Here is a 25,651-nt window from a genome sequence, read left to right on the forward strand (position 1 = left end):
TAGATAAATAGATAAATAAATAGATAAATAGATTAGATAAATAAATAGATAGATAGATAGATAGATAGATAGATTAGATAAATAGATAGATAGATAGATAAATAGATAAATAGATAGATAGATAGATAGATAGATAAATAAATAGATAAATAGATAAATAGATTAGATAAATAAATAGATAGATAGATAGATAGATAGATAGATAAATAGATAAATAGATAAATAGATAAATAGATAAATAGATAACTAAATAAATAGATAAATAGATAAATAGATTAGATAAATAAATAAATAAATAGATAGATAGATAGATAGATAGATAGATAGATAGATAGATAGATAAATAAATAATGAATAAATGAATGAATGAATGAATGAATGGAAGGAGTGGATCCTAGTTTTTTCCCCCATACCTCCAATGCCATCTCATGAAAGTTGCTCCCGGTCCAACTGATCAGTTTCCCCAGGGAGAAAATGGGGCAGTACGGCTGGTCTGCTCCGTAGCGACAGGTTTTCAAATAGGCATCATTTTTGGTGTCAAGGACATTAGTTCTATGACAGAAAGACAGAAAGTTTTTAATAGGAAAGTGAACACAAGAACAAGGGGGCACAATCTGAAGTTAGTTGGGGGAAAGATCAGAAGCAATGGGAGAAAATATTATTTTACTGAAAGAGTAGTAGATGCTTGGAACAAACTTCCAGCAGACGTGGTAGATAAATCCACAGGAACTGAATTGAAACATGCCTGGAATAAACATATATCCATTGTAAGATAAAATACAGAAAATAGTATAAGGGCAGACTAGACGGACCAGGAGGTCTTTTTCTGCCGTCAGTCTTCTATGTTTCTATTGTTGTTGTTGTTGTTGTTGTTGTTGTTGTTGTTGTTGTTGTTGTTGTTATTATTATGAGGAAGGGAGGGGAAAAGGAAAGGAAAGAGTGAGGGAAGGAAGGAAAAGGAAGAAAGGAAGGATTGGAAAGAGGGAAGGAAGGGAGGAAGGAAGGAAGGAAGGATTGGATTGAGAGGGAGGGAGGGAAGGAAGGATTGGATAGAGAGGGAGGGAGGAAAGGAGGAAAGGAAAGAGGGAGGGAAGGAAGGAAGGTAGGAAGGGATTGGATAGAGAGGGAGGGAGGAAAGGAAAGAGGGAGGGAGGGAAGGATTGGATAGAGAGGGAGGGAGGGAAGGAGGAAAGGAAAGAGGGAGGGAAGGAAGGATTGGATAGAGAGGGAGGGAAGGAAGAAAGGAAAGAGGGAGGGAAGGAAGGTAGGAAGGGATTGGATAGAGAGGGAGGGAGGAAAGGAAAGAGGGAGGGAGGGAAGGAAGGATTGGATAGAGAGGGAGGGAGGGAAGGAAAGAGGGAGGGAAGGAAGGGATTGGATAGAGAGGGAGGGAGGGAAGGAAGAAAGGAAAGAGGGAGGGAAGGAAGGAAGGTAGGAAGGGATTGGATAGAGAGGGAGGGAGGAAAGGAAAGAGGGAGGGAGGGAAGGAAGGATTGGATAGAGAGGGAGGGAGGAAAGGAAAGAGGGAGGGAAGGATTGGATAGAGAGGGAGGGAGGGAAGGAAGAAAGGAAAGAGGGAGGGAAGGAAGGAAGGTAGAAAGGGATTGGATAGAGAGGGAGGGAGGAAAGGAAAGAGGGAGGGAGGGAAGGAAGGATTGGATAGAGAGGGAGGGAGGGAAGGAGGAAAGGAAAGAGGGAGGGAAGGAAGGATTGGATAGAGAGGGAGGGAGGGAAGGAAGAAAGGAAAGAGGGAGGGAAGGAAGGTAGGAAGGGATTGGATAGAGAGGGAGGGAGGAAAGGAAAGAGGGAGGGAGGGAAGGAAGGATTGGATAGAGAGGGAGGGAGGAAAGGAAAGAGGGAGGGAAGGAAGGGATTGGATAGAGAGGGAGGGAGGGAAGGAAGAAAGGAAAGAGGGAGGGAAGGAAGGAAGGAAGGTAGGAAGGGATTGGATAGAGAGGGAGGGAGGAAAGGAAAGAGGGAGGGAGGGAAGGAAGGATTGGATAGAGAGGGAGGGAGGAAAGGAAAGAGGGAGGGAAGGAAGGATTGGATAGAGAGGGAGGGAGGGAAGGAAGAAAGGAAAGAGGGAGGGAAGGAAGGAAGGTAGGAAGGGATTGGATAGAGAGGGAGGGAGGAAAGGAAAGAGGGAGGGAGGGAAGGAAGGATTGGATAGAGAGGGAGGGAGGAAAGGAAAGAGGGAGGGAAGGATTGGATAGAGAGGGAGGGAGGGAAGGAAGAAAGGAAAGAGGGAGGGAAGGAAGGAAGGTAGAAAGGGATTGGATAGAGAGGGAGGGAGGAAAGGAAAGAGGGAGGGAGGGAAGGAAGGATTGGATAGAGAGGGAGGGAGGGAAGGAGGAAAGGAAAGAGGGAGGGAAGGAAGGATTGGATAGAGAGGGAGGGAGGGAAGGAAGAAAGGAAAGAGGGAGGGAAGGAAGGAAGGTAGGAAGGGATTGGATAGAGAGGGAGGGAGGAAAGGAAAGAGGGAGGGAAGGAAGGATTGGATAGAGAGGGAGGGAGGGAAGGAAGAAAGGAAAGAGGGAGGGAAGGAAGGAAGGTAGGAAGGGATTGGATAGAGAGGGAGGGAGGAAAGGAAAGAGGGAGGGAGGGAAGGAAGGATTGGATAGAGAGGGAGGGAGGGAAGGAGGAAAGGAAAGAGGGAGGGAAGGAAGTCGTCTAGGGTTTCCTGCCTAAGTAGGGGGTTGGACTAGAAGACCTCCAAGGTCCCTTCCAACTCTGTTGTTGTTATTGTTGCGACTGAAGTGCGCAGCTACATCGGGGAAATGACCCTCTTACATGCGCAGAAGCCTTGGTGCATGTGCAGAGGGTTCTTTGCCATCCGTTTTCAAGGAGTGGCGACCGGAGGACCAGTTCAGGTGTGGACAGCCAGTTTGAGGAGCAGGGAATGCAAGAAGGCCATTCCAAAATCAGCAACTGTCTCCTTATTGCAATTGGGTAGGGCAATCCTCACTTAATGACCATTCGTTTAGTAACCGTTTGAGAATATGACGGCGCTGAAAACAATAACCAAAGCTGAAGCGCAAGCTCCTCCAGGCCAGTCCTCAACTTTCAACAATTCATTTAGTGACCGTTCAAAGTTACAATGCCACTGAAAGAAGTGACTTACACCCCTGTTTCACACTTACGACCGTTGCAGCATCCTCGCGGTGGACATGATCAAAATTACGATGCTTGGCAACTTAATTTCAGTTTAGTTTCATTGTGAACATTTCCTGCGAGAGCTATTTCTGGATAATCCTCGTACATAGCAACAGAGCCTTTTTCTGCTGTTTTTTCCTCCCAAAGCGACTTCTCCAAAAATATCTCCAGATCCTGCAGAATGCAGCTGCGAGAGCAATCATGGGCTTCCCTAAATACGCCCATGTCACACCAACACTCCGCAGTCTGCATTAGTTGCTGATCAGTTTCCGGTCACAATTCAAAGTGTTGGTTATGACCTATAAAACCCTTCATGGCACCGGACCAGATTATCTCAGGGACCGCCTTCTGCTGCACGAATCCCAGCGACCAGTTAGGTCCCACAGAGTTGGCCTTCTCCGGCTCCCGTCAACTAAACAATGTCGTTTGGCGGCACCCAGGGGAAGAGCCTTCTCTGTGGCAGCCCCGACCGTTTGGAACCAACTCCCCCCAGATATCAGAGTTGCCCCCACCCTCCTTGCCTTTCGTAAGCTCCTTAAAACCCACCTCTGCCATCAGGCATGGGGGAACTGACACATCTCCCCCGGGCCTATACAGTTTATACATGGAATGTTTGTGTGTGTGTTTGCTTTTAATAATGGGGTTTTTGTGTGTTTTTTAAATTATTAGATTTGTTCTTACATTGTTCTTGTTATTGTTGTGAGCCGCCCCGAGTCTACGGAGAGGGGCGGCATACAAATCTAATAATAAAATAAAATAAAATAAAATAAAATAAAATAAAATAAAATAAAATAAAATAAAATAAAATAAAATAAAATAAAATAAAATAAAATAAAATAAAATAAAATAAAATAAAATAAAATAAAATAAAATAAAATAAAATAAAATAAAATAAAATAAAATAAAATAAAATAAAATAAAATAAAATAAAATAAAATAAAATAAAATAAAATAAAATAAAATAAAATAAAATAAAATAAAATAAAATAAAATAAAATAAAATAAAATAAAATAAAATAAAATAAAATAAAATAAAATAAAATAAAATAAATAAAATAAAATAAAATAAAATTAATAAATTAAATTAATTAATTAAACAAACAAACAAATATTAGATTTGTTTACATTGTATTATTATTGCTGTGAGCCGCCCCGAGTCTGCGGAGAGGGGCGGCATACAAATCTGATTAATAAAATAATAAATAAATAAATTTCCTAGAATGGTGACAAAAATGATTAAAAGGCGGAAAAAAGGAGAAGGAAGAGGAAAAACTTACTTGGAAAAATTAAACTTGGGGAAACGGATGCTGTTCTTGATGTAAACCGTGAAATTCTCAGCATCGGCCAGAAGAGCTGATCTTAAAAATAAATAAATAGTTGGGTTAACTTAATTCTTTCACAATGGAATAGAATGGTATAGAAATAAGAGTAGAATAGAATAGAGAATAGAATTAGAAGAGAGCTGATGTAGTTCCCATGTTCAAAAAAAGGGGGGGGGACTACAGACCTATTTATTTATTAATTATTATTATTAATTTGACTTCTATGTCACTCAATTCCAATGGGACTCAGGGCAGCAAAGCCTGACCTCAATATCAATAGCCAAAATTCTGTTGCTTGCTCTCAAAGTATATATCTACCCATAGAGAGCAACCACGTTGATTAGAGCAGTGTTTCCCAACCTTGGCAACTTGAAGATATCTGGACTTCAACTCCCAGAATTCCCCAGCCAGCATTCGCTGGCTGGGGAATTCTGGGAGTTGAAGTCCAAATATCTTCAAGTTGCCAAGGTTGGGAAACACTGGATTAGAGGACTGGAGGCAAAAACATACAACGAATGGCATGAATTATAGTTATGTCACAAAGAGGTCAAATACTATATGAATAGTTCTTGACTTTGAACAATTAATTTAACAAAAGTTCAAAGTTACAGAATCTTGGGGTCATGCGATCATCTCCTGCAACCTTCCCTGCTGATAAGCAAAGACAATGGGGAAGTGTGGATCTGCTTAACAACTGCAGTGATTAACTTAGCAACCATAGCAAAAAAATTTGACTCTAAAATCAGGCACGTCTCTCTGCATTGGTTGCCGATCAATTTCCGGTTACAATTCAAAGTGTTGGTTATGACCTATAAAGCCCCTCATGGCATCGGACCAGAATATCTCCGGGACTGCCTTCTGCTGCACGAATCCCAGCGACCGGTTAGGTCCCACAGAGTTGGCCTTCTCCAGGTCCCGTTGACTAAGCAATGTTGTTTGGCGGGACCCAGGACAAGAGCCCTCTCTGTGACGGCCCCGACCCTCTGGAACCAGCTCCCCCCAGATATCAGAGTTGCCCCCACCCTCCTTGCCTTTCGCAAGCTCCTTAAAACCCACCTCTGTCGTCAGGCATGGGGGAATTGAGATATTCCCTTCCCCCTAGGCTTATAGAATTTATACATGGTATGTTTGTATGTATGAGTGGTTCTTTAAGTTGGGGTTTTTTAGATTGTTTTTAATATTAGATTTGTTTACATTGTCTTTTTATATTGTTGTTAGCCGCCCCGAGTCTTCGGAGAGGGGCGGCATACAAATCTAATAAATAAATAATAATAATAATAATAATTAATAGCCATCTCGCTCAGCAAGGAGAAGTTGTGAAACTATTTGGGGTCATAAGTCGAGGACTCCCTATCAGAGTGGAATCAGGGACGCAGAGAGGGTGGGCTCCCCTTTTAAGGTTCAAACAGAGGGCTTCCCTGCCGTTTCTTATAGATTCTTTAACCTGAATTCTATACTGGGTAAGGGGTTGAGTAGATGACCTCAAGGGCCCCTCCCAATTCTAGCCAGGGCCTCAGTTTCTATGGAAAAGGTCTTCTGTTTTGTGGTTGTTGTTTTTGAACTCACCTTCTTCTCTCTTTCTTCTCCACCGGACACCAAGCGAGGATTTCGCACGTCCCGCTGATATTATTCCCCGTTTTTATACATACTCCGGTTTTGATACCTGGAGGGGCAAAGAAACAGATTAGAAAAATGTCATCCAGGTTATAATAATTTTGTGAATCACTTAAATAACTTTCAGGTAGGCTCGGGAGGAAGCAGAATAGAATAGAATAGAATAGAATAGAATAGAATTTTTAAAATGGGGCAAAGCTCACTGAGCCAACGTCTCATTTGGCAACGGTAATTTGGATCCCGTTGACACATAGGATGCTGCAAGTGTGAAAAACAGTGGCCCTTGTAACTTTGAACCGTCACTAAATGAAGCGTGGTTAACTGGATGACGGTCTCTATTACTTTTGTGCAACAGCTCCAAGTGAATAGAATAGAATAGAATAGAAATTAGAATAGAATAATAGAATAGAATAGAATTAGAATAGAATAGAAATTAGAATAAAAATAAGAATAAGAATAAAACTGAAGAGAAGAGAATATGGAGAGAATGGTATGGAATAGAATAAAAATAGGAATAGAATAGAAGAATTGAATTGAATGGAATTGAATTGAATTGAGTTGAGTTGAATTGAATTCTTGGTGCATATGCCCTCAGCCTAAATTAAAAGAAAAGATACATTTGTCAAGAATCATGAAGTAAAAAGCATTTAATGATTGTCATACAGTACAGATAAGCAATCAAGAAACAATATTAATATAAATGATAAGAATACAAGTAATACGTTAAAGTCATACAGTCAGGATAAGATAGAATAGGATAGGATAGGAAAGGAAAGGATAGAATAGAATAGAATAGAATAGAAAAGAATACAAAAGAATACAAAAGAATAGAATAGAATAGAAAATTTATCTTTCCTTTGTGTGAGGCTGATGCGCAGATGTGTTATGAGTGTGAGCACAAACCAGTAGCAACGGTTGTTTGAACCCACTACTGGTGTGGAGCCCTCTTGTAACTGCTGAAAGGACTGTGTTTCAGAAGGCTGCACACCCATTTGCACCACTCAGGTGACCCTGAGGACCCAGATAAACTTCCAAGTGGCCTCAATGACCCGCTAAAAGGATGCAAACGACCAGCTGTCTGCAAGGAGTATAAACCCTTCCATTCCCCAACATCCAGTCAGAACCGAAGAACCTTCTTGGATGAGAAGCAAAACATCTTCAAAGAAAAACCAGGAAGTCCAGTTGTCTCTTAAAATATTTTATTATTTTATTATTTTATGTTATGTTATGTTATGTTATGTTATGTTATTTTATTTTATTTTATTTTATTTTATTTTATTTTATTTTATTTTATTATTTATTCCATTCTATTCTATTACCGGTATTTTATTTTATTTTATGCCACCCAACTCATAGAAACATAGAAACAGAAGATTGACAGCAGAAGAAGACCTCATGGTCCATCTAGTCTGCCCTTATACTATTTCCTGTATTTTCCCTGGATGTTACCTGGATGTTACCTTTGGGACATCCAGGGAAAAGTTAAGTTTTTAATGTTATTTTTCTATGTTACGTCTTTTGTTTATCACGTGGCACTATCCCCCTCCTGCCCCCTGCCCCCCCACTTTAAAAAATGTTATTTGAAAAAAAAACCCAAAGAGAACAATTAACCCCCTTAATCCCATCATTAGCAAAATAGGGGTGACTAAATCTCCTATGGGAATTAAGAGCCCTTCTGCACAGAGGGATTTCAAACACTTTGCTCTTTGCAGTAATTGATTTTAATTAATTACGTTATTGAGAGGTGCTGTTTGATTTTTTTTTTTTAAGCAGAGATTTCTCTGGAGTTTTTAATCGTGTTATAAAAGGCTTTATTTATCTTCTCTACTTGCCATGAAGTGATTTTTTTTTTCACTTTGATGTTTTAATCCTGCGTATCTAAGCTGCTGTGACTGAATGCACTCAGAGAGATTTTACGGGTATTTCTTGACTTAGCACTCAACATTTCAGCCCCAAATTTATGTGGCTAAGTAAAATATTTGTTCAGTGGGTTTTGCTCTGTTTTATGACCTTTTATGCTGCCGTTGTTAAGTGAATCACTGTAGTTGCTGAATGAAAAATACAGATGTTATGTGAATCTACATGCTGGATTTCGTATTTCATCACCAGTCGGGCGCTTCCCAAGCACCTAGGACTGTGTGATGTAGCGGGGAATTATGTTTGCCGATCCCAGTAAAGCGGCCTTTTGCAATTGACAGGTGGAGATTTTGTCAATTCCGATGGTTTTCAAATGTCCGCTGAGATTCTTTGGCCCTGTGCCCAGCGTGCCAAGTACCACTGGGACCACTTTCACGGGCCTATGCCAGAGTCGTTGCAGCTCGATTTTCAGATCTTTGTATTTCACTCATTTCTCTAGCTGCTTCTCCTCAATTCTGCTGTCCCCTGGGATTGCGATGTCGATGATCCATACTTTCTTTTTCTCCACAATCAGGATGTCTGGTGTGTTATGCTTCAGAATTCGGTCAGTCGGAAGTCGGAAGTCCCACAGTAGTTTTGCTTGCTCATTTTCAACCACTTTTTCAGGCTTATGATCCCACCAGTTCTTTGCCACTGGTAAATGGTAGTTCCAGCACAAGTTCCATTATTATTATTATTATTATTATTATTATTATTATTATTATTATTATTATTATTATTCTAGTCTGCCCTGATACTATTTCCTGTATTTTATCTTAGGATGGATAGATGTTTATCCCAGGCATGTTTAAATTCAGTTACTGTGGATTTACCAACCACGTCTGCTGGAAGCTTGTTCCAAGCATCTACATCTGGCCGGTTAGGTAAGCACCCCTTGAAAACCAACGACATTGACAAATTCAACATCACATCAATTGCAAAATGCAGGTTTGCTTGGAACAGTTGACGTCCTGCCACAAAATCTCTAGAATCATGAAATATTCACATCTGGCTATCCCAGGTGCCTGGGAAGGACTGGATAGATGGACAAAAAATGCCAAATACAGTCTGAACATCTGGTTGACTATGCAATGAACCATCATTATCAGAATGAATCGCCATCAGTCAATTGCAAAAGGCAGTTTGACCTGGGTTAGATAAAATTCTGCAAAGAGACCTATAATGTTATTAAAGGTCCCCAGGATTGATTGATTGATTGATTGATTGATTGACTTACTTACTTACTTACTTACTTACTTACTTACTTACTTACTTACTTACTTACTTACTTACTTACTTACTTATTTATTGGATTTGTATGCCGCCCCTTTCCACAGACTCGAGGCGGCTAACAACACTAATAAAACAGCATATAATAATAATCCAATACTAAAAACAGTTAAAAACCCATTATTATAAAAACCAAACATACATACAGACATACCATGCATAAAATTGTAAAGGCCTAGGGGGAAAGAGTATTTCAATTCCCCCATGTCTGGCGGCAGACGTGGGTTTTAAGCAGCTTATGAAAGGCAAGGAGGGTGGGGGCAATTCTAATCTCTGGGGGGAGTTGGTTCCAGAGGGCCGGGGCTGCCACAGAGAAGGCTCTTCCCCTGGGTCCCGCCAAGGATCCCTGGGAAGGACTAGACAGGTGGGCAAAAATGCCAAATTAAATCTAGCGATGAAACATCCCCACTATAATAAATGACCATCTGTCAATTGCAAAAGACAGATTGACTTGGAATAATTCTGGAGCAAGAACTATAAACAAGAACATGTGCCTATCCTTGGAAAGGACTCAGTGAGCAGATAAAAACGCCAAATGCAAATCTCTCTGAAATAATATTTAATAGCAAGTGTACCGTTGCCGGCTATCACAGCTTCTCCACGAGGACAGTCGTTGTCACGGTAACACAAGGCATCTGGAATACCGGGGTTCTGGAGGAGACAGAAAGGACGAAATCATATTTTTAAACTTCTTCCAGGATCACACTTTAAACTGATCGAGATACAGGGGAGGATGGGATTTAAGCCTGGCCCTGATGTTGCCTCCATCTTTTAAGGGTGAGTGGGCTCCAATCCCAGAATTCCCATGTTGGCAATGCCATTTCTTTCTTCCTTTCTTCCTTCCTTCTTTCTTTCCTTCCTTCCTTCTTTCTCTCTCTCTCTCTCTCTCTCTCTTTATTTATTTATTTATTTTTATTTATTTATTTATTTATTTATTTTGTCCAATACACAATAATACACAATGAAGGTGTTCTATTTTGAGGAAATAGAATTAGAGAAAGAATAGAAGAGAGAGTATAGGATAAAATAATCAATGAGAGAATAGAAGAAAGATATAGGGATAGAAGAGAAGATATATGGGATATAGGAGAGACAATAGGACAGGGGTCGGAAGGCACTCTGGTGCACTTATGTACACCCCTTACTGTCCTCTCAGGAATCTGGAGAGGTCAACCGTGGACAGTCTAAGGGTAAAATATTGGGGGTTAGGGCATGATACTACAGAGTTCGTTAATGAGTCCCACGCTTCAACAACTCTATTACTAAAGTCGTATTTTTTACAGTCAAGTTTGGAGCGGTTAATATTGAGCTTGAATCTGTTATGTGCTCTTGTGTTGTTGTGGTTGAAGCGGAAGTAGTCATTGACAGGCAGGACATTGCATCATATAATCTATCTACCCTGTCTGTCTGTCTGTCTGTCTATCTATCTACTGTATTTTTCAGTGTATAAGACGCCCCTTTTCCTCCCTAAAAGAGGATTATAAATCGATTGCGTCTTATACTTTGCTTTTTTTCCCCCTAGCCCTAACTAGCTGCTAACAATCTTCCCAGCTCTTACCTTGCAGGCTCTTTCATTGTTTCTCTCTGTGAAGAATGTTTTCCAAGCTCTAAGTCTTTTCAGGGGGTTTTTCATTGCTCTAACTTGCTCCGAGTAAGTTTCTTTCCAGCCCTAACAAGGTGCTAACGATGTTCCCAGCTCTTACTGGCTTGCAAGCTCTTTCATTGTTACTCTCTGCAAAGAAGAATGTTTTCCAAGCCCTGAGTCTTTGCAGGATTTTTTCCATTGCTCTACTTGCTCCAACTGTTTCTTTCCAGATGCTAATGATGTTCTCAGCTCTTACTGGCTTGCAATAATAATTAATAATAATAATGATAATAATTTATTAGATTTGTATGCCACCCCTCTCCGAAGACTCTTGCAAGCTCTTTCATTGTTACTCTCTCAGAATAAAGGTTTTTTAAAGCCCTTAATCATCTTATACTCCAAAAAATAGGGTACCTATCTAATCCATCCATCAAATTTACTGGTCGCCCATCTTTCCACAAAGTAACTCTTGATGACTTACATTATTAAAAAAATAAAATATAAGCAGAATGCTACAAAACTATAAAAATACAAATTATAGCTATAAGGTGGGAAAAGCGTAGGATGAGCACTGTGAGTGGTGAGATCTGATATTTAACAGATGCTTAGCAACTTTCTCGCTTAGCAACATTAATTTGGGGCTGCCCCGTGGTCATAAGTCGAGGACTCCCTCTGCAGTATCTGCAGTCCTGATTCCAAGAGAACCGGGCAGCTAAGCAGCTAACCGGTCAGCTAAGCCGCCCCGAGTCCGCGGAGAGGGGCGGCATACAAATCTAAATAATAAATAAATAAATAAATAAACAAACAAACAAACAAATATATAAATAAATATATAAATAAACAAACAAACAATGTGAAATATAAATAAATAAATTCCAAAGGAAGGGAAAAAAATTGATCCTGAAATATTTTAAGCATCTATTTATCGTCCTTCGCTATTCCTCTGGTGATTATTTAGGGTAAAAAGCAAGTCTCTGCTCCAAATCTCCCAGAGCTAAACATTGTATTATTTATAGCTTCCTGGCATCACATTGAATTGATCGGATCTTCTAAAGGGCTTTGACCAAAGGCAAAACACCAATAAATATTTCTACCAAGCAGCCAAGAGCAATACAATCATATCCGATCAATTCAATGCGATGCCAGGAAGCTATAAATAATATAATGTCCTAGTGGACAACCATTTAAATATGAGCCAGCATTATGCTTCCAAAAAAGCAAAAACAGTTCTAGGCTGCATTAACAGAGGGATAGAATTAAGATCACGTGAAGGGTTAGTACCACTTTATAAGGCCTTGGTAAGGCCACACTTGGAATATGGCATTCGGTTTTGGTCTCCATGATGCATAAAGGATGTTGAGACTCTAGAAACAGTGCAGAGAAGAGCAACAAAGAGGATTAGGGACTGGACCCTAAAACATACAAAGAACGGTTGCAGGAACTGGGTATGCCTAGTTTAATAAAAAGAAGGACTAGGGGAGACATGATAGCCGTGTTCCAATATCTCAGGGGTTTCCACAAAGAAGAGGGAGTCCATCTATTCTCCAAAGCACCTGAGGGCAGAACAAGAAGCAATGGGTGGAAACTAAACAAGGAGAGAAGCAACTTAGAACTAAGGAGAAATTTCCTGACAGTTAGAACAATTAACCGAATATCTCCGAGACCGCCTTCTGCTGCACGAATCCCAGCAACCGATTAGGTCCCACAGAGTGGGCCTTCTCCGGGTCCCGTCAACTAAACAATGTCGGTTGGCGGGCCCCAGGGGAAGAGCCTTCTCTGTGGCGGCCCCGACTCTCTGGAACCAGCTCCCCCCAGAGATTAGAACTGCCCCTACCCTCCTTGCCTTTCGTAAAGTCCTCAAAACCCACCTTTGTCGTCAGGCATGGGGGAACTGAGATATCTGCCCCGGGCCTATACAATTTATGTATGGTATGTTTGTATGTATGTATGTCTGCTTAATAATGGGTTTTTTAAAATATTATAAATTGTAACTTATTAGATTTGTCATGAACTGTTTTATTGTGTTGTGAGCCGCCCCGAGTCTACGGAGAGGGGCGGCATACAAATCTAATAAATAAATAAGATAAATAAATAAATAACCGGTGGAACAACTTGCCTCCAGACGTTGTGAATGCTCCAACACTAGAAGTTTTTAAGATGTTGGATAACCATTTGTCTGAAGTAGTATAGGGTTTCCTGTCTAAGCAGGGGGTTGGACTAAAAGACCTCCAAGGTCCCTTCCAACTCTGTTGTTATTATTGTTGTTGTTATTGGCAAGTTTGAAAAATACCGGTTTGCCATCTGATGGCAGTGTTTTGCAATTCACAGAAATGTTGCCTTTTAGTAAAATTGATCATACATACAAAATGCCGGCAGGGCTGCCCCTGATGTTTACAAAGCCAGTACTATTTTTTTTATTGATTTTTTAAATTTCAAAACCAAACAAAAGACAGACAAAACATACAACATAAAAAAGGAGCCAAAACTGCTCCATTCGTCTCAGAAGTTTTGGAGAATCTTACATATCATGTTTAAAAAAAGAGAGTAAAAGATAGTTTGAAATGAAGAAAAATATTAACTATATTCGTTACTACTATTTACATAATTTACATAGTTTTATACCATTTAAAATAAAATATACTATTATATACATATTCTTTTGTTTAACCAATCATAAAACCTATACCAAATTTTATTATATTCTGATTCTCCTTGTACTATTAGTGATGTTGCTGCAAAAGGAGAATAAGGTGAACGCAACATGATAGCAAACACAATTTAAACTCCAGATCCAGTGTGTCTAGTGAAGAGAGCTGCAGCTTAGAAAAGGTCCATAACCCTGGGCGGGGGGGAATTATTGACCCCCTCAGAGAGGGTCCGCAACTTGGGCGTCCTCCTCGATCCACAGCTGACATTAGAGAAACATCTTTCAGCTGTGGCGAGGGGAGCATTTGCCCAGGTTCGCCTGGTGCACCAGTTGCGGCCCTATTTGGACCGGGAATCACTGCTCACAGTCACTCATGCCCTCATCACCTCGAGTTTCGACTCCTGTAATGCTCTCTACTTGGGGCTACCTTTGAAAAGTGTTTGGAAACTTCAGATCATGCAGAATGCAGCTGCGAGAGCAATCATGGGCTTCTCTAAGTATGCCCATGTTACACCAACGCTCCGCAGTCTGCATTGGTTGCCGATCAATTTCCGGTCACAATTCAAAGTGTTGGTTATGACCTATAAAGCCCTTCATGGCATCGGAGCAGAATATCTCCGGGACCGCCTTCTGTCGCACGAATCCCAGCGACCGGTTAGGTCCCACAGAGTGGGTCTTCTCCGGGTCCCATCAACTAAACAATGCCGTTTGGCAGGTCCCAGGGGAAGAGCCTTCTCTGTGGCGGTCCCGACCCTCTGGAACCAGCTCCCCCCAGATATCAGAGTTGCCCCCACCCTCCTTGCCTTTCGCAAGCTCCTTAAAACCCACCTCTGTCGTCAGGCATGGGGGAATTGAAATTTCCCTTCCCCCTAGGCTTATAAAATTTATACATGGTATGCTTGTATGTATGAGTGGTTCTTTAAGTTGGTTTTTTTTAGATTGTTTTAATATTAGATTTGTTTACATTGTCTTTTTATATTGTTGTTAGCCGCCCCGAGTCTTCAGAGAGGGGTGGCATACAAATCTAATAAATACAAATACAAATACAAAGGTGAGTGTTTCTTTAATAAAAAAAATATTGAGTGTGAAAAGGTCCTACCTGACTATTTTTCTGACCTTTGGCTACTGAAATTGATGTAGCTCTTGTTTGCTTATAAGGGAAATTTGGCCTCTTTAGCCTGAAGTCTGCTAAATGTTGAAGCCATTAAATGAAAGTTTTATTGCATTCAATTTGCATGACATCAGCTATTTACAACCATTTACCAAATGAGGTTTTCACTTTTATTCATCGCAGCATTATTTAATCACTGTTATTAGATCTACATAGTGCCTTTCCCTCAAGGAGGAAGGTCATTTTGGTCATCCTCATTTAGTGACCACCAGTGGGAGTAGCTACTCAAATTAAATGAAGTGGTTGCTAAGTGAAACTAAGATAAAATTGAATGGGTCCAAAGACGTGCGACAAAAATGGTGGAAGGTCTTAAGCAAAAAACTTATCAGGAAAGACTTCATGAACTCCATCTGTATAGTCTGGAGGACAGAAGGGAAAGGGGGGACATGATCGAAACATTTAAATATGTTAAAGGATTAAATAAGGTCCAGGAGGGAAGTGTTTTTAATAGGAAAGTGAACACAAGAACAAGGGGACACAATCTGAGGTTAGTTGGGGGGAAGATCAGAAACAACATGAGAAAATATTATTTGACTGAAAGAGTAGTAGATGCTTGGAACAAACTTCCAGCAGACGTGATTGGGAAATCTACAGTCACTGAATTTAAACATGCCTGGGATAAACATAGATCCATCCTAAGATAAAATACAGGAAATACCTTAGTTCAAGGGCAGACCAGATGGACCATGAGGTCTTTTTCTGCCGTCAACCTTCTATGTTTCTATGTTAGAAACATAGAAAATGTTTCTATGTTTCTATGAAACTGCAACATCACATACAACCTGCCTTCAGTTTTCCTTTGCATTACAAAGCTGTGATAGTCATAAATATGAGGACTGGTTGCAAAGAGCTCACCCTCGTAAATGCCACTAAATGAAGAAGTCACTAAATGAGGTGGACCTGTAGTCTTTTTTCCTTCGATTTTCTCTTACAACAACCTGGCAGGGTAGATTGGATTTGAGAGGAAAGGACTGAATCTTAATCCCCCAGGTATTTTCTGGGGCTAAGATTTGAACCCTGATCTTCAAATCCTGGCCCCCTTCCCTATTAGACTATTATACAGGGACTCCAAAAACATGTTCTTTGTGTTTAATCAAAATAATTTCTGTAAATCATTGCTAAAGATTAAGCTAATGTGGAAAAAATTAAAAATAAATTCAGAGAATAGTTTGCATACCCTAAATCTGATTCCTTGTCTGTTTATTGTTGTGCAATGACAACGTCATTGTTTATTAGCTTTTTCATCTTGGTTTTTAAAATTCAAGTAGCTTTGATTCGGATTTGCCTTCCGTTTAGCATCTTCCCAGTTCGCTAGACTACAATTTATTCCTTCCTTGTATGAACCAGTGTTACCCCAATATCCATCTCTCCTTGGATCTATTATTATTATTATTATTATTATTATTATTATTATTATTATTATTATTATTATTATTATTATTAATTGGATTTGTATGCCGCTCCTCTCCGCAGACTCGGGGCGGCTAACAACAGTGGTAAAACAACATGAACAATCCAATTAATAAAAACAACTAAAAAACCCTTATTATGAAAAAAAAAAAACATACACACAAACATACCATGCATAACTTGTAGTAGCCTAGGGGGAAAGGATAACTTAACTCCCCCATGCCTGACGACAAATGTGGATCTTACGTAATTTGCGAAAGACAAGGAGGGTGGGGGCCGTTCTAATCTCTGGGGGCAGTTGGTTCCAGAGGGCCAGGGCCGCCACAGAGAAGGCTCTTCCCCTAGGGCCCACCAAACGACATTGTTTGGTCGACGGAACCCGGAGAAGGCCAACTCTGTGGGACCTAATCGGCCTCCTTATGCTCCTCCTTGCTTGCAGCCTCAGTTATATGTGCTTGCTACACAGTGAAGGCTACCAAAATTTTTACTACCATGCTGTGAACGTTTAAGTTTAAGTTTAAGTTTAAGTTTAATCAGATTTGTATGCCGCCCCTCTCCGCAGACTCGGGGCGGCTCACAGCAACAGCAATACAAGACAAATCCAATATTAAATTAATTTTAAGAACACCACAAGTTAAAAACCAATCATACACACTAGCATACCATACACAAATTTTATAAGCCTAGGGGGAAGGAACATGTCAATTCCCCCATGCCTGACGACAGAGGTGGGTTTTAAGGAGCTTACGAAAGGGTAGGAGGGTGGGGGCAACTCTGATATCTGGGGGGAGTTGATTCCAAAGGGTCGGAGCCGCCACAGAGAAGGCTCTTCCCCTGGGTCCCGCCAAACGACATTGTTTAGTTGACGGGACCCGGAGAAGGCCAACTCTGTGGGACCTAACTGGTCGCTGGGATTCGTGCGGCAGAAGGCGGTCCCGGAGATATTCTGGTCCGGTGCCATGAAGGGCTTTATAGGTCATAACCAACACTTTGAATTGTGACCGGAAACTGATCGGCAACCAATGCAGACTGCGGAGTGTTGGTGTGACATGGGCAAATTTAGGAAAGCCCATGATAGCTCTCGCAGCTGCATTCTGCACGATCTGAAGTTTCCGAACACTCTTCAAAGGTAGCCCCATGTAGAGAGCGTTACAGTAGTCGAGCCTTGAGGTGATGAGGGCATGAGTGACTGTGAGCAGTGACCCCCGGTCCAAATAGGGCCGCAACTGGTGCACCAGACGAACCTGGGCAAACGCCCCCCTCGCCACAGCTGAAAGATGTTTCTCTAATGTGAGCTGTGGATCGAGGAGGACGCCCAAGTTGCGGACCCTCTCTGAGGGGGTTAGTGACTCCCCCCCCAGGGTGATGGATGGACAGATGGAATTGTCCTTGGGAGGCAAAACCCACAGCCACTCCGTCTTATCCGGGTTGAGTTTGAGTCTGTTGACACCCATCCAGACCCCAACAGCCTCCAAGCACCGGCACATCACTTCCACTGCTTCGCCGACTGGACAAGGGGTGGAGATGTAAAGCTGGGTATCATCTGCATACTGATGATACCTCACCCCATGCCCTTGGATGATCTCACCCAGCGGTTTCATGTAGATATTAAATAGTAGGGGGGAGAGGACCGACCCCTGAGGCACCCCACAAGGGAGTAACCTAGAGGTCGACCTCTGACCCCCCACTAACACCGACTGCGACCGGCCAGAGAGGTAGGAAGAGAACCACTGAAGGACAGTGCCTCCCACTCCCAACCCCTCCAGCCGGTGCAGAAGGATACCATGGTCGATGGTATCGAAAGCCGCTGAGAGGTCAAGAAGCACCAGGACAGAGGATAAACCCCTGTCCCGGGCCCGCCAGAGATCATCCATCAGCGCGACCAAAGCAGTTTCCGTGCTGTAGCCGGGCCTGAATCCTGACTGCTGAGGACCTAGATAATCGGCTTCTTCCAAGGACCACTGGAGCTGGAGCGCCACCACCTTCTCAACAACCTTCCCCATAAAGGGAAGGTTGGAGACTGGTCGATAGTTGTTGAGAATGGCTGGGTCCAGGGAAGGCTTCTTGAGGAGGGGGCGCACAAGTGCCTCCTTGTAGGGATCCGGGAAGGACCCCCTCCCCAAAGAAGCGTTGACAATCTCCTGGACCCAGCTCCGTGTCACCTCCCTGCTGGCCGAAACCAGCCAGGAGGGACACGGATCCAGTAAACAGGTGGCGGAACTCACAGCTCCAATGGCCTTGTCCACTTCATCAGGTGTCACCAGATCAAACTCTTCCCAGACAGGTGGACAAGTACGTGCCCCAGTCACCTCAACTGACTCGTTGTCAGTCGACTCTGTATTCCAATTGGAGTCGAGGTCCGCTCGGATCCGAGCGATTTTATCAGCGAAAAACGTGTTAAAATCCTCGGCGCTACTCTGCAAGGGCTCCCCAACTCCCCCCTGATTAAGAAGGGAGCGGGTCACCCTAAACAGAGCGGCCGGCCGGGATTCCGCTGATGCAATCAAGGCGGAATGATACGCGCATCTTGCCGCCTTGAGCGCCACTTTGTAAGTCTTAACATGTGCTCTTACAAGTGTTCGATCGCATTCGGACTTACTCTTCCTCCATCGCTTCTCTAGACGTCTCTTCTGGCGTTTCAACTCCCGGAGCTCCTCGTTGAACCATGGAGCTCTACGGGGTCTAGTGCTGCGGAGAGGTCGCAACGGCACAATTCGGTCAAGAGCCTCCGCTGCAGCCTTGTTCCAGGCCTCAGCCAGAGACTCTGCCGAACTGTGTACGAGTGTATCTGGAATAACCCCAAGCGCCGTCTGAAAGCCCTCTGGGTCCATCAGGCGTCTGGGGCGGAACATCTTAATTGGTTCCGCCTCCCTGCGGGGAAGGATTGGAGCCAGGAAGTCAAGCCGCAGTAGAAAATGGTCTGACCATGACACAGGCAACACTTCTAAGCCTCTTAGTCTCAGACCATTACTCAGTTGCTCAGAGAGGAATACCATGTCGGGTGCATGCCCCCCCTCATGAGTCGGACCCTGTACTACTTGGGTCAGGTCCATGGCTGTCATGGTGGCCATGAACTCCTGTGCCAGTCCAGAGGTTTCACCGAGCGACGGCAGGTTAAAGTCCCCCAAGACAATAAGTCTGGGGAACCCCACCGCCAACCCGGCTACCTCCTCGAGTAGCACAGGCAGGGCTTGTGACACGCAGCTGGGAGGCAGGTACGTGAGAAACAAGCCCACCTGGACCCCTAAGTCCAACTTCACCAGGAGGGACTCGCAGCCCGCAATCTCTGGAGCAACGAGTCTACGCAAGCCAAGGCTCTCCCTGGCTATAATAGCCACTCCTCCCCCCCTTCCCTGGGGTCGAGGCTGATGCCATATCTGAAACCCGGCTGGGCAAATTTCAGAGAGAGGAACTCCTCCCTCTGGGCCCAGCCAGGTTTCAGTAACACATGCCAGGTCGGCCTCCTCATCCAGGATCAGATCCCGGATGAGGAGAGCTTTGTTTACCACCGACCTGGCATTGAGTAGCAGCAGCTTGAGCCCAGGGCCAGAACGTGGCTTATGCAGGATGCCCTGCATTTTCTTTCAACGTCTTTCAGTGCAAATTGGGGACTCTGGGATGGAGCTCCATTTTTGCTACCCTACTGCGTTCCCGCCCCCCGTCTGGGCAGTAGCCCACCCCTGTTGCTACACGTTCCTTGTGCCCACGATTTTAATCCCATCTTTACCTCAGCACAGGTGTCTTGCTGCTGGTTGGGAGTGATGATCAAATTGGTCATGACGAAGAAAACACTTTCGCCCTAAACAGAGGGAAGAAATTAGGGGGGGAAAGTTTGAGAATGTTTTGATAACAAGAAGGTGGGAGGATGGAAGGATGGAAAGGAAGGAAGATGAAGTGGGAAGGAAGGAGAGAAAATGAGGAAGGGAGGGAAGGAGAGAAAGAGGAAAGGAAAAGAAAAAAGGAGGAAAGAAAAAAAGAAAGAAAGAAAGAAGGAAGGAAAAAGAAGGACGGAAGGAAGGAAGGAAGGAAGGACAGAAGGAAGGAAGGAAGGAAGGAAGGAAGGAAGGACGGAAGGAAGGAAGGAAGGAAGGAAGGAAGGAAGGAAGGAAGGAAGGAAGGAAGGTGTTCTGGTTTCTGGTAGAACTTTAGCTATTACAAATAACTCTTACTAAATGCAGTACAGTGGTACCTCAAGATACAAACCCCTCATCTTACGAACAACTCGAGATACGAACCCGGGGTTCAGAAAAAAATTGCCTCTTCTTATGAACTTTTTTCGTGTTACAAACGCCAAACCCGAACTTCCGGGTTCGGCGTTCGGGAGGCTGCTGGGAAGCCCCCCGGCTGTTTTAAAAGGTGACAGCCGGGCTGCGGGGCTTCCCAGCAGCCTCCGAACGCAGAACCCGGAAGTTTGGGTTTGGCATTCGTAACACGAAAAAAGTTCGTAAGAAGAGGCAAAATTTTTCTAAACCGTTCGGAGGCTGCTGGGTAGCCTCGCGGCTGTTTCAAAAGGTGACAGCCGGGCGGCGGGGCTTCCCAGCAGCCTCCGAACACTGAACGCAGAAGTTCAGGTTTGGCGTTCGGCTTCGGGAAGCTGCTGGGAAGCCGCCCGGCTGTTTTAAAAGGTCACAGCCGGGCTGGGGGGCTTCCCTGCAACCTCCCGAACCCCGAACTTTTGCCGAACTTCCGGGTTCGGGGTTCAGGAGGTTGCTGGGAAGCCTCCCAGCCTGGCTGTCACCTTTTAAAACAGCCGCGCGGCTTTCCAGCAGCCTCCGAACGCTGAACGTGGAAGTTCGGGTTTGGCGTTCGGCTTCAGGAAGCTGCTGGGAAGCCGCACGGCTGTTTTAAAAGGTGACAGCCGGGATGGGGGGCTTCCCTGCAACCTCCCGAACCCCGAACCCGGAAGTTCGGGTTTGGCGTTCGGCGTTCGGGAGGTCGCTGAGAAGCCTCCAGGCTGTTTTAAAAGGTGACAGCCGGGCGGTAGCGTTTTTTTGCGGGGGGGTTTTTTTGGTTGCACGGATTAATTGACTTTACATTGTTTCCTATGGGAAACAATGTTTTGTCTTACGAACCTTTCGTCTTACGAACCTCCCCCTGGAACCAATTAGGTTCGTAAGACGAGGTATGACTGTATTTCATAAACAAAGAAACTCAATCTTTATTTCTCTTCCCTTCCGTATTCAAAATATAGTTCATACTAGCACATTCTTCTTCCTCCCGTTATCTTTCTTAATTGCATTCCTCATACATTCCTCCCAGCCTTCTCCATTTAACAAGATTTATGTACTCACAGCATGATTCAAAAACAGCAGAAATGACTGTAAAATAACACAGAATGCATTTGCTTGCTTGGGAGCTGAACGAAAATACCTTTCATTTTAGCCCTACAACATTGAAACTCCACCCTTCTTCCCCACTGACCCCCTGATGTACCAAATACATCACTACAGTATTTAACCCATTCCTCCCCTTAATATCTTCTTCCAAACACCTGTTCCTTACATTTTTGGACCCTTCTGAATTTAGTATTGACCCAGCGAACGTCTGATTCTTCCACTGAATTTAAACATGCCTGGGATAAACATAGATCCATCGTAAGATAAAATACAGGAAATAGTATAAGGGCAGACCAGATGGACCAGGAGGTCTTTTTCTGCCATCAATCTTCTATGTTTCTATTTAGTGGCCATTCGAAATTACAGTGACCCTGAAATGACTTATGGTCATTTTCACACTACTGACAATCTGTCCTGATAATTTCAGAGTCCTGGGGTCACATTGATCTCCCCTTTTTTGCGACTTTCTGACAAGGAAAGTCAAGGGGGAATCCAGATTCACTCATCGACCCTGTGACCCACTTAACAACCACCGTGTTTCACTTAAGAACAGTGGCCAGAAAGGCCGTAAAATGAGGCAAAGCTCACAACAACGGTCTCGCTTAGCCACAGAAATCGTGGGCAGAGCTGTGATTGTAAGTATAGAGGTTCCCCCTGTACCTGAGGAGGCATGACGTAGTCCACCACGTCCCAAATCCTCTTGCCCATCTCCGAGGTGTTGGTGAAGGCCACGCCCTTCACCTTGGTGATGACCGAGCTCTGGATGGAGGTGTCCACTTCCTGGTACCCTTTCTTGACCATGAAGACCCACCTGGGGAGGCCGGAGACCAAAAGTCAAGCCATTAGAAATAGAAAGAGAAATTAAAAGAGAAAGGAAGGAAGGAAGGAAGAAAGAAAGAAAGAAAGAAAGAAAGAAAGAAAGAAGGAAGAAAGAAAGAAAGGAAGAAAAAGAAAGAAATGAAGGAAGGAAAAAATGAAGGAAGGGAGGATGAAAGAAAGAAGGGCGGGAGAGAGAGAGAGAAGAAAGGAGAAAAGCGGAAGGAAGGAAGGAAGGAAGGAAGGAAGGAAGGAAGGAAGGAAGAGAGGAATAGAGGAAGGAATAGAGAGAAGGGGAGGTGGAGTAGCCATTTATGTTAAAGACAGTCTAAAAACAACACTAATTCAAAATACGTGTAAAGATCTGGAGACTCTCTGGATTTGCATGCAAAATAAAGAAGGTTCTGTCATTAGAATTGGGGTGATCTATAGGCCTCCAGGGCAATCCGAGGAATATGACAACAAGATGGTGGATGAAATTACCCAAATGGCACTAAAGGGAGATATTGTGGTTATGGGTGATTTCAACATGCCTGATGTTGACTGGAATATCCCCAGTGCCCTTACATGCAAAAGTAAGAATATAGTAGAGGCCTTTACAGGAGCAGCTCTGGCACAGCTGGTTAAGACACCAACTAGAGGGGAGAATATCCTAGATTTAGTTTCTACAAATGGGAATTGGGTTTCAGAGGTCAAGGTGGGAGAAAATTTAGGTTGCAGTGACCATCTATGTTTGTGGTTTGATGTAAAAACTGATGGTGAGCAATCCTATAATGCAACCAAAGTATTGGATTTCAGAAAAACAAATTTTAATGCAATGGGGGAATATTTAGATAATGAAATAAAGGGGAGGGATAAAATGGCAGGAGCGAGCACCCAGTGGACTGTATTAAAAAAGGATTGCATTAAAAGGTGAGATTTGAACTGCTGAACTACAGCTGGCAGTCGGCTGAAGTATCCTGCAGGGCTGCACTCTAACCACTGCGCCACCCCGGAAGCAGAGGAGGTCCTTGAACCCCTTGAAAAAAATGCTTTGTGGCTGCACCTGTTCTCACATGAAAATCCCCCCTCCCAAGTTCCCATAAACATCAGGATATTTATAGATATAGATATTTATCACCAACGTCTGCACCGTCTCAACTTCTATTTCTTCTACTTGTGGTTTGATCCCTGAAGTTGCTTTTCTCATATCAAAACGGTTTACATTTTTTTCTCATTTACTAAGCATTTTCTTTACAGAGAATAACAATTTCATTTTTATAAAACAACTTCAGAAGAGAAGGATTTAGGGGCCGTGATTCCTGACAGTCTCAAAATGGGTGAACAGTGCAGTCAGGCGGTAGGGAAAGCAAGTAGGATGCTTGGCTGCATAGCTAGAGGTATAACAAGCAGGAAGAGGGAGATTGTGATCCCCTTATATAGAGCGCTGGTGAGACCACATTTGGAATACTGTGTTCAGTTCTGGAGACCTCACCTACAAAAAGATATTGACAAAATTGAAGGGGTCCAAAGACGGGCTACAAGAATGGTGGAAGGTCTTAAGCATAAAACGTATCAGGAAAGACTTCATGAACTCAATCTGTATAGTCTGGAGGACAGAAGGAAAAGGGGGGACATGATCAAAACATTTAAATATGTTAAAGGGTTAAATAATGTACAGGAGGGAAGTGTTTTTAATAGGAAAGTGAACACAAGAACAAGGGGACACAATCTGAAGTTAGTTGGGGGAAAGATCAGAAGCAACGTGAGAAAATATGATTTTACTGAAAGAGTAGTAGATCCTTGGAACAAACTTCCAGCAGACGTGGTAGATAAATCCACAGTAAATGAATTTAAACATGCCTGGGATAAACATATATCCATTCTAAGATAAAATACAGAAAATAGTATAAGGGCAGACTAGATGGACCATGGGGTCTTTTTCTGCCATCAGACTTCTATGTTTCTAGGAAGGGAGGGAGGGAGGGAGGGAGGGAGGGAGGGAGGGAGGGAGGAAGGAAGGAAGGAAGGAAGGAAGGAAGGAAGGAAGGAAGGAAGGAAGGAAGGAAGGAAAACTAGATGGCCATTTTTCAGGGATGTTGAACTGATATACCCCAACCCAGAACAGGGGGTTAGACTATATGGTCTCAAGGTCCTTGCAAGCCTCATATTCTATTATTCTGTCTCATAAGACTTCCCAAATCTAAGCTCTGTTCACTAGTGGAACAGAGGCCTCTAGAGAGAATGGAACTCTTTTTCTGGAGCTGTTTAAACCAATGAGAGATTAGAAACATAGAAACATAGAAGACTGATGGCAGAAAAGGACCTCATGATCCATCTAGTCTGCCCTTATACTATTTTCTGTATTATATCTTAGGATGGATCGATGTTTATCCCAGGCATGTTTAAATTCAGTTACTGTGGATTTACCAACCACGTCTGCTGGGAGTTTGTTCCAAGCATCTACTACTCTTTCAGTAAAATAATATTTTCTCATGTTGCTTTTGATCTTTCCCCCAACTAACTTCAGATTGTGTCCCCTTGTTCTTGTGTTCACTTTCCTATTAAAAACACTTCCCTCCTGGACCTTATTTAACCCTTTAACATATTTAAATGTTTCGATCATGTCCCCCCTTTTCCTTCTGTCCTCCAGACTATACAGATTGAGTTCATTGAGTCTTTCCTGATACATCTTATGCTTAAGACCTTCCACCATTCTTGTAGCCCGTCTTTGGACCCGTTCAATTTTGTCAATATCTTATTGTAGGTGAGGTCTCAAGAACTGAACACAGTACTCCAAATGTGGTCTCACCAACGCTCTATATAAGGGGATCACAATCTCCCTCTTCCTGCTTGTTATACCTCTAGCTATGCAGCCAAGCATCCTACTTGCTTTTCCTACCGCCCGACCACACTGCTCACCCATTTTGAGACTGTCAGAAATCACGACTCCTAAATCTCTTCTGAAGTTTTTTTTATAAAAATGAAATTGTTATTCTCTGTAAAGAAAATGCTTAGTAAATGGGGGGGAAATTCTAAACCGTTTTGATATAAGAAAAGCAACTTCAGGCATCTGTCAAACCACAAGTAGAAGAAATAGAAGTTGAGACGGTGCAGACGTTGGTGATAAATATCTATATCTATAAATATCCTGATGTTTATGGGAACTTGGGAGGGGGGATTTTCATGTGAGAACAGGTGCAGCCACAAAGCATTTTTTTCTAGGGGTTCAAGGACCTCCTCTGCTTCCGGGGTGGTGCAGTGGTTAGAGTGCAGCCCTGCAGGATACATCAGCCGACTGCCTGCTGTAGTTCAGCAGTTCAAATCTCACCACCGGCTCAATAATAATAGTAGTAGTAATAATAATAATAATAATAATAATAATAATAATAATAATAATAATAATAAGATTTGTATGCTGCCCATCTGCAA

The 25,651-nt window shown here is 42.9% G+C and overlaps 1 protein-coding gene across 1 annotated transcript in view; it reads right to left on the minus strand.

Annotated features, from left to right (window-relative positions):
* P2RX5 (purinergic receptor P2X 5) overlaps positions 1 to 25,651 on the minus strand; it is a 40,845-nt gene that overhangs the window by 11,620 nt on the left and 3,574 nt on the right. Inside the window, exons 2-7 of the mRNA XM_070742806.1 lie at positions 22,085 to 22,235; positions 19,816 to 19,887; positions 9,851 to 9,926; positions 6,042 to 6,138; positions 4,431 to 4,511; positions 414 to 552 (exon numbers count right to left, since the gene is read on the minus strand). Of these exons, the coding sequence (XP_070598907.1) occupies positions 414 to 552; positions 4,431 to 4,511; positions 6,042 to 6,138; positions 9,851 to 9,926; positions 19,816 to 19,887; positions 22,085 to 22,235 (616 nt within the window). The remainder of the gene's footprint in view (positions 1 to 413; positions 553 to 4,430; positions 4,512 to 6,041; positions 6,139 to 9,850; positions 9,927 to 19,815; positions 19,888 to 22,084; positions 22,236 to 25,651) is intronic.

This window comes from Erythrolamprus reginae, chromosome 1 (genome assembly GCF_031021105.1).
Source record: "Erythrolamprus reginae isolate rEryReg1 chromosome 1, rEryReg1.hap1, whole genome shotgun sequence".
NCBI classification, from domain to species: Eukaryota; Metazoa; Chordata; class Lepidosauria; order Squamata; family Dipsadidae; genus Erythrolamprus; species Erythrolamprus reginae.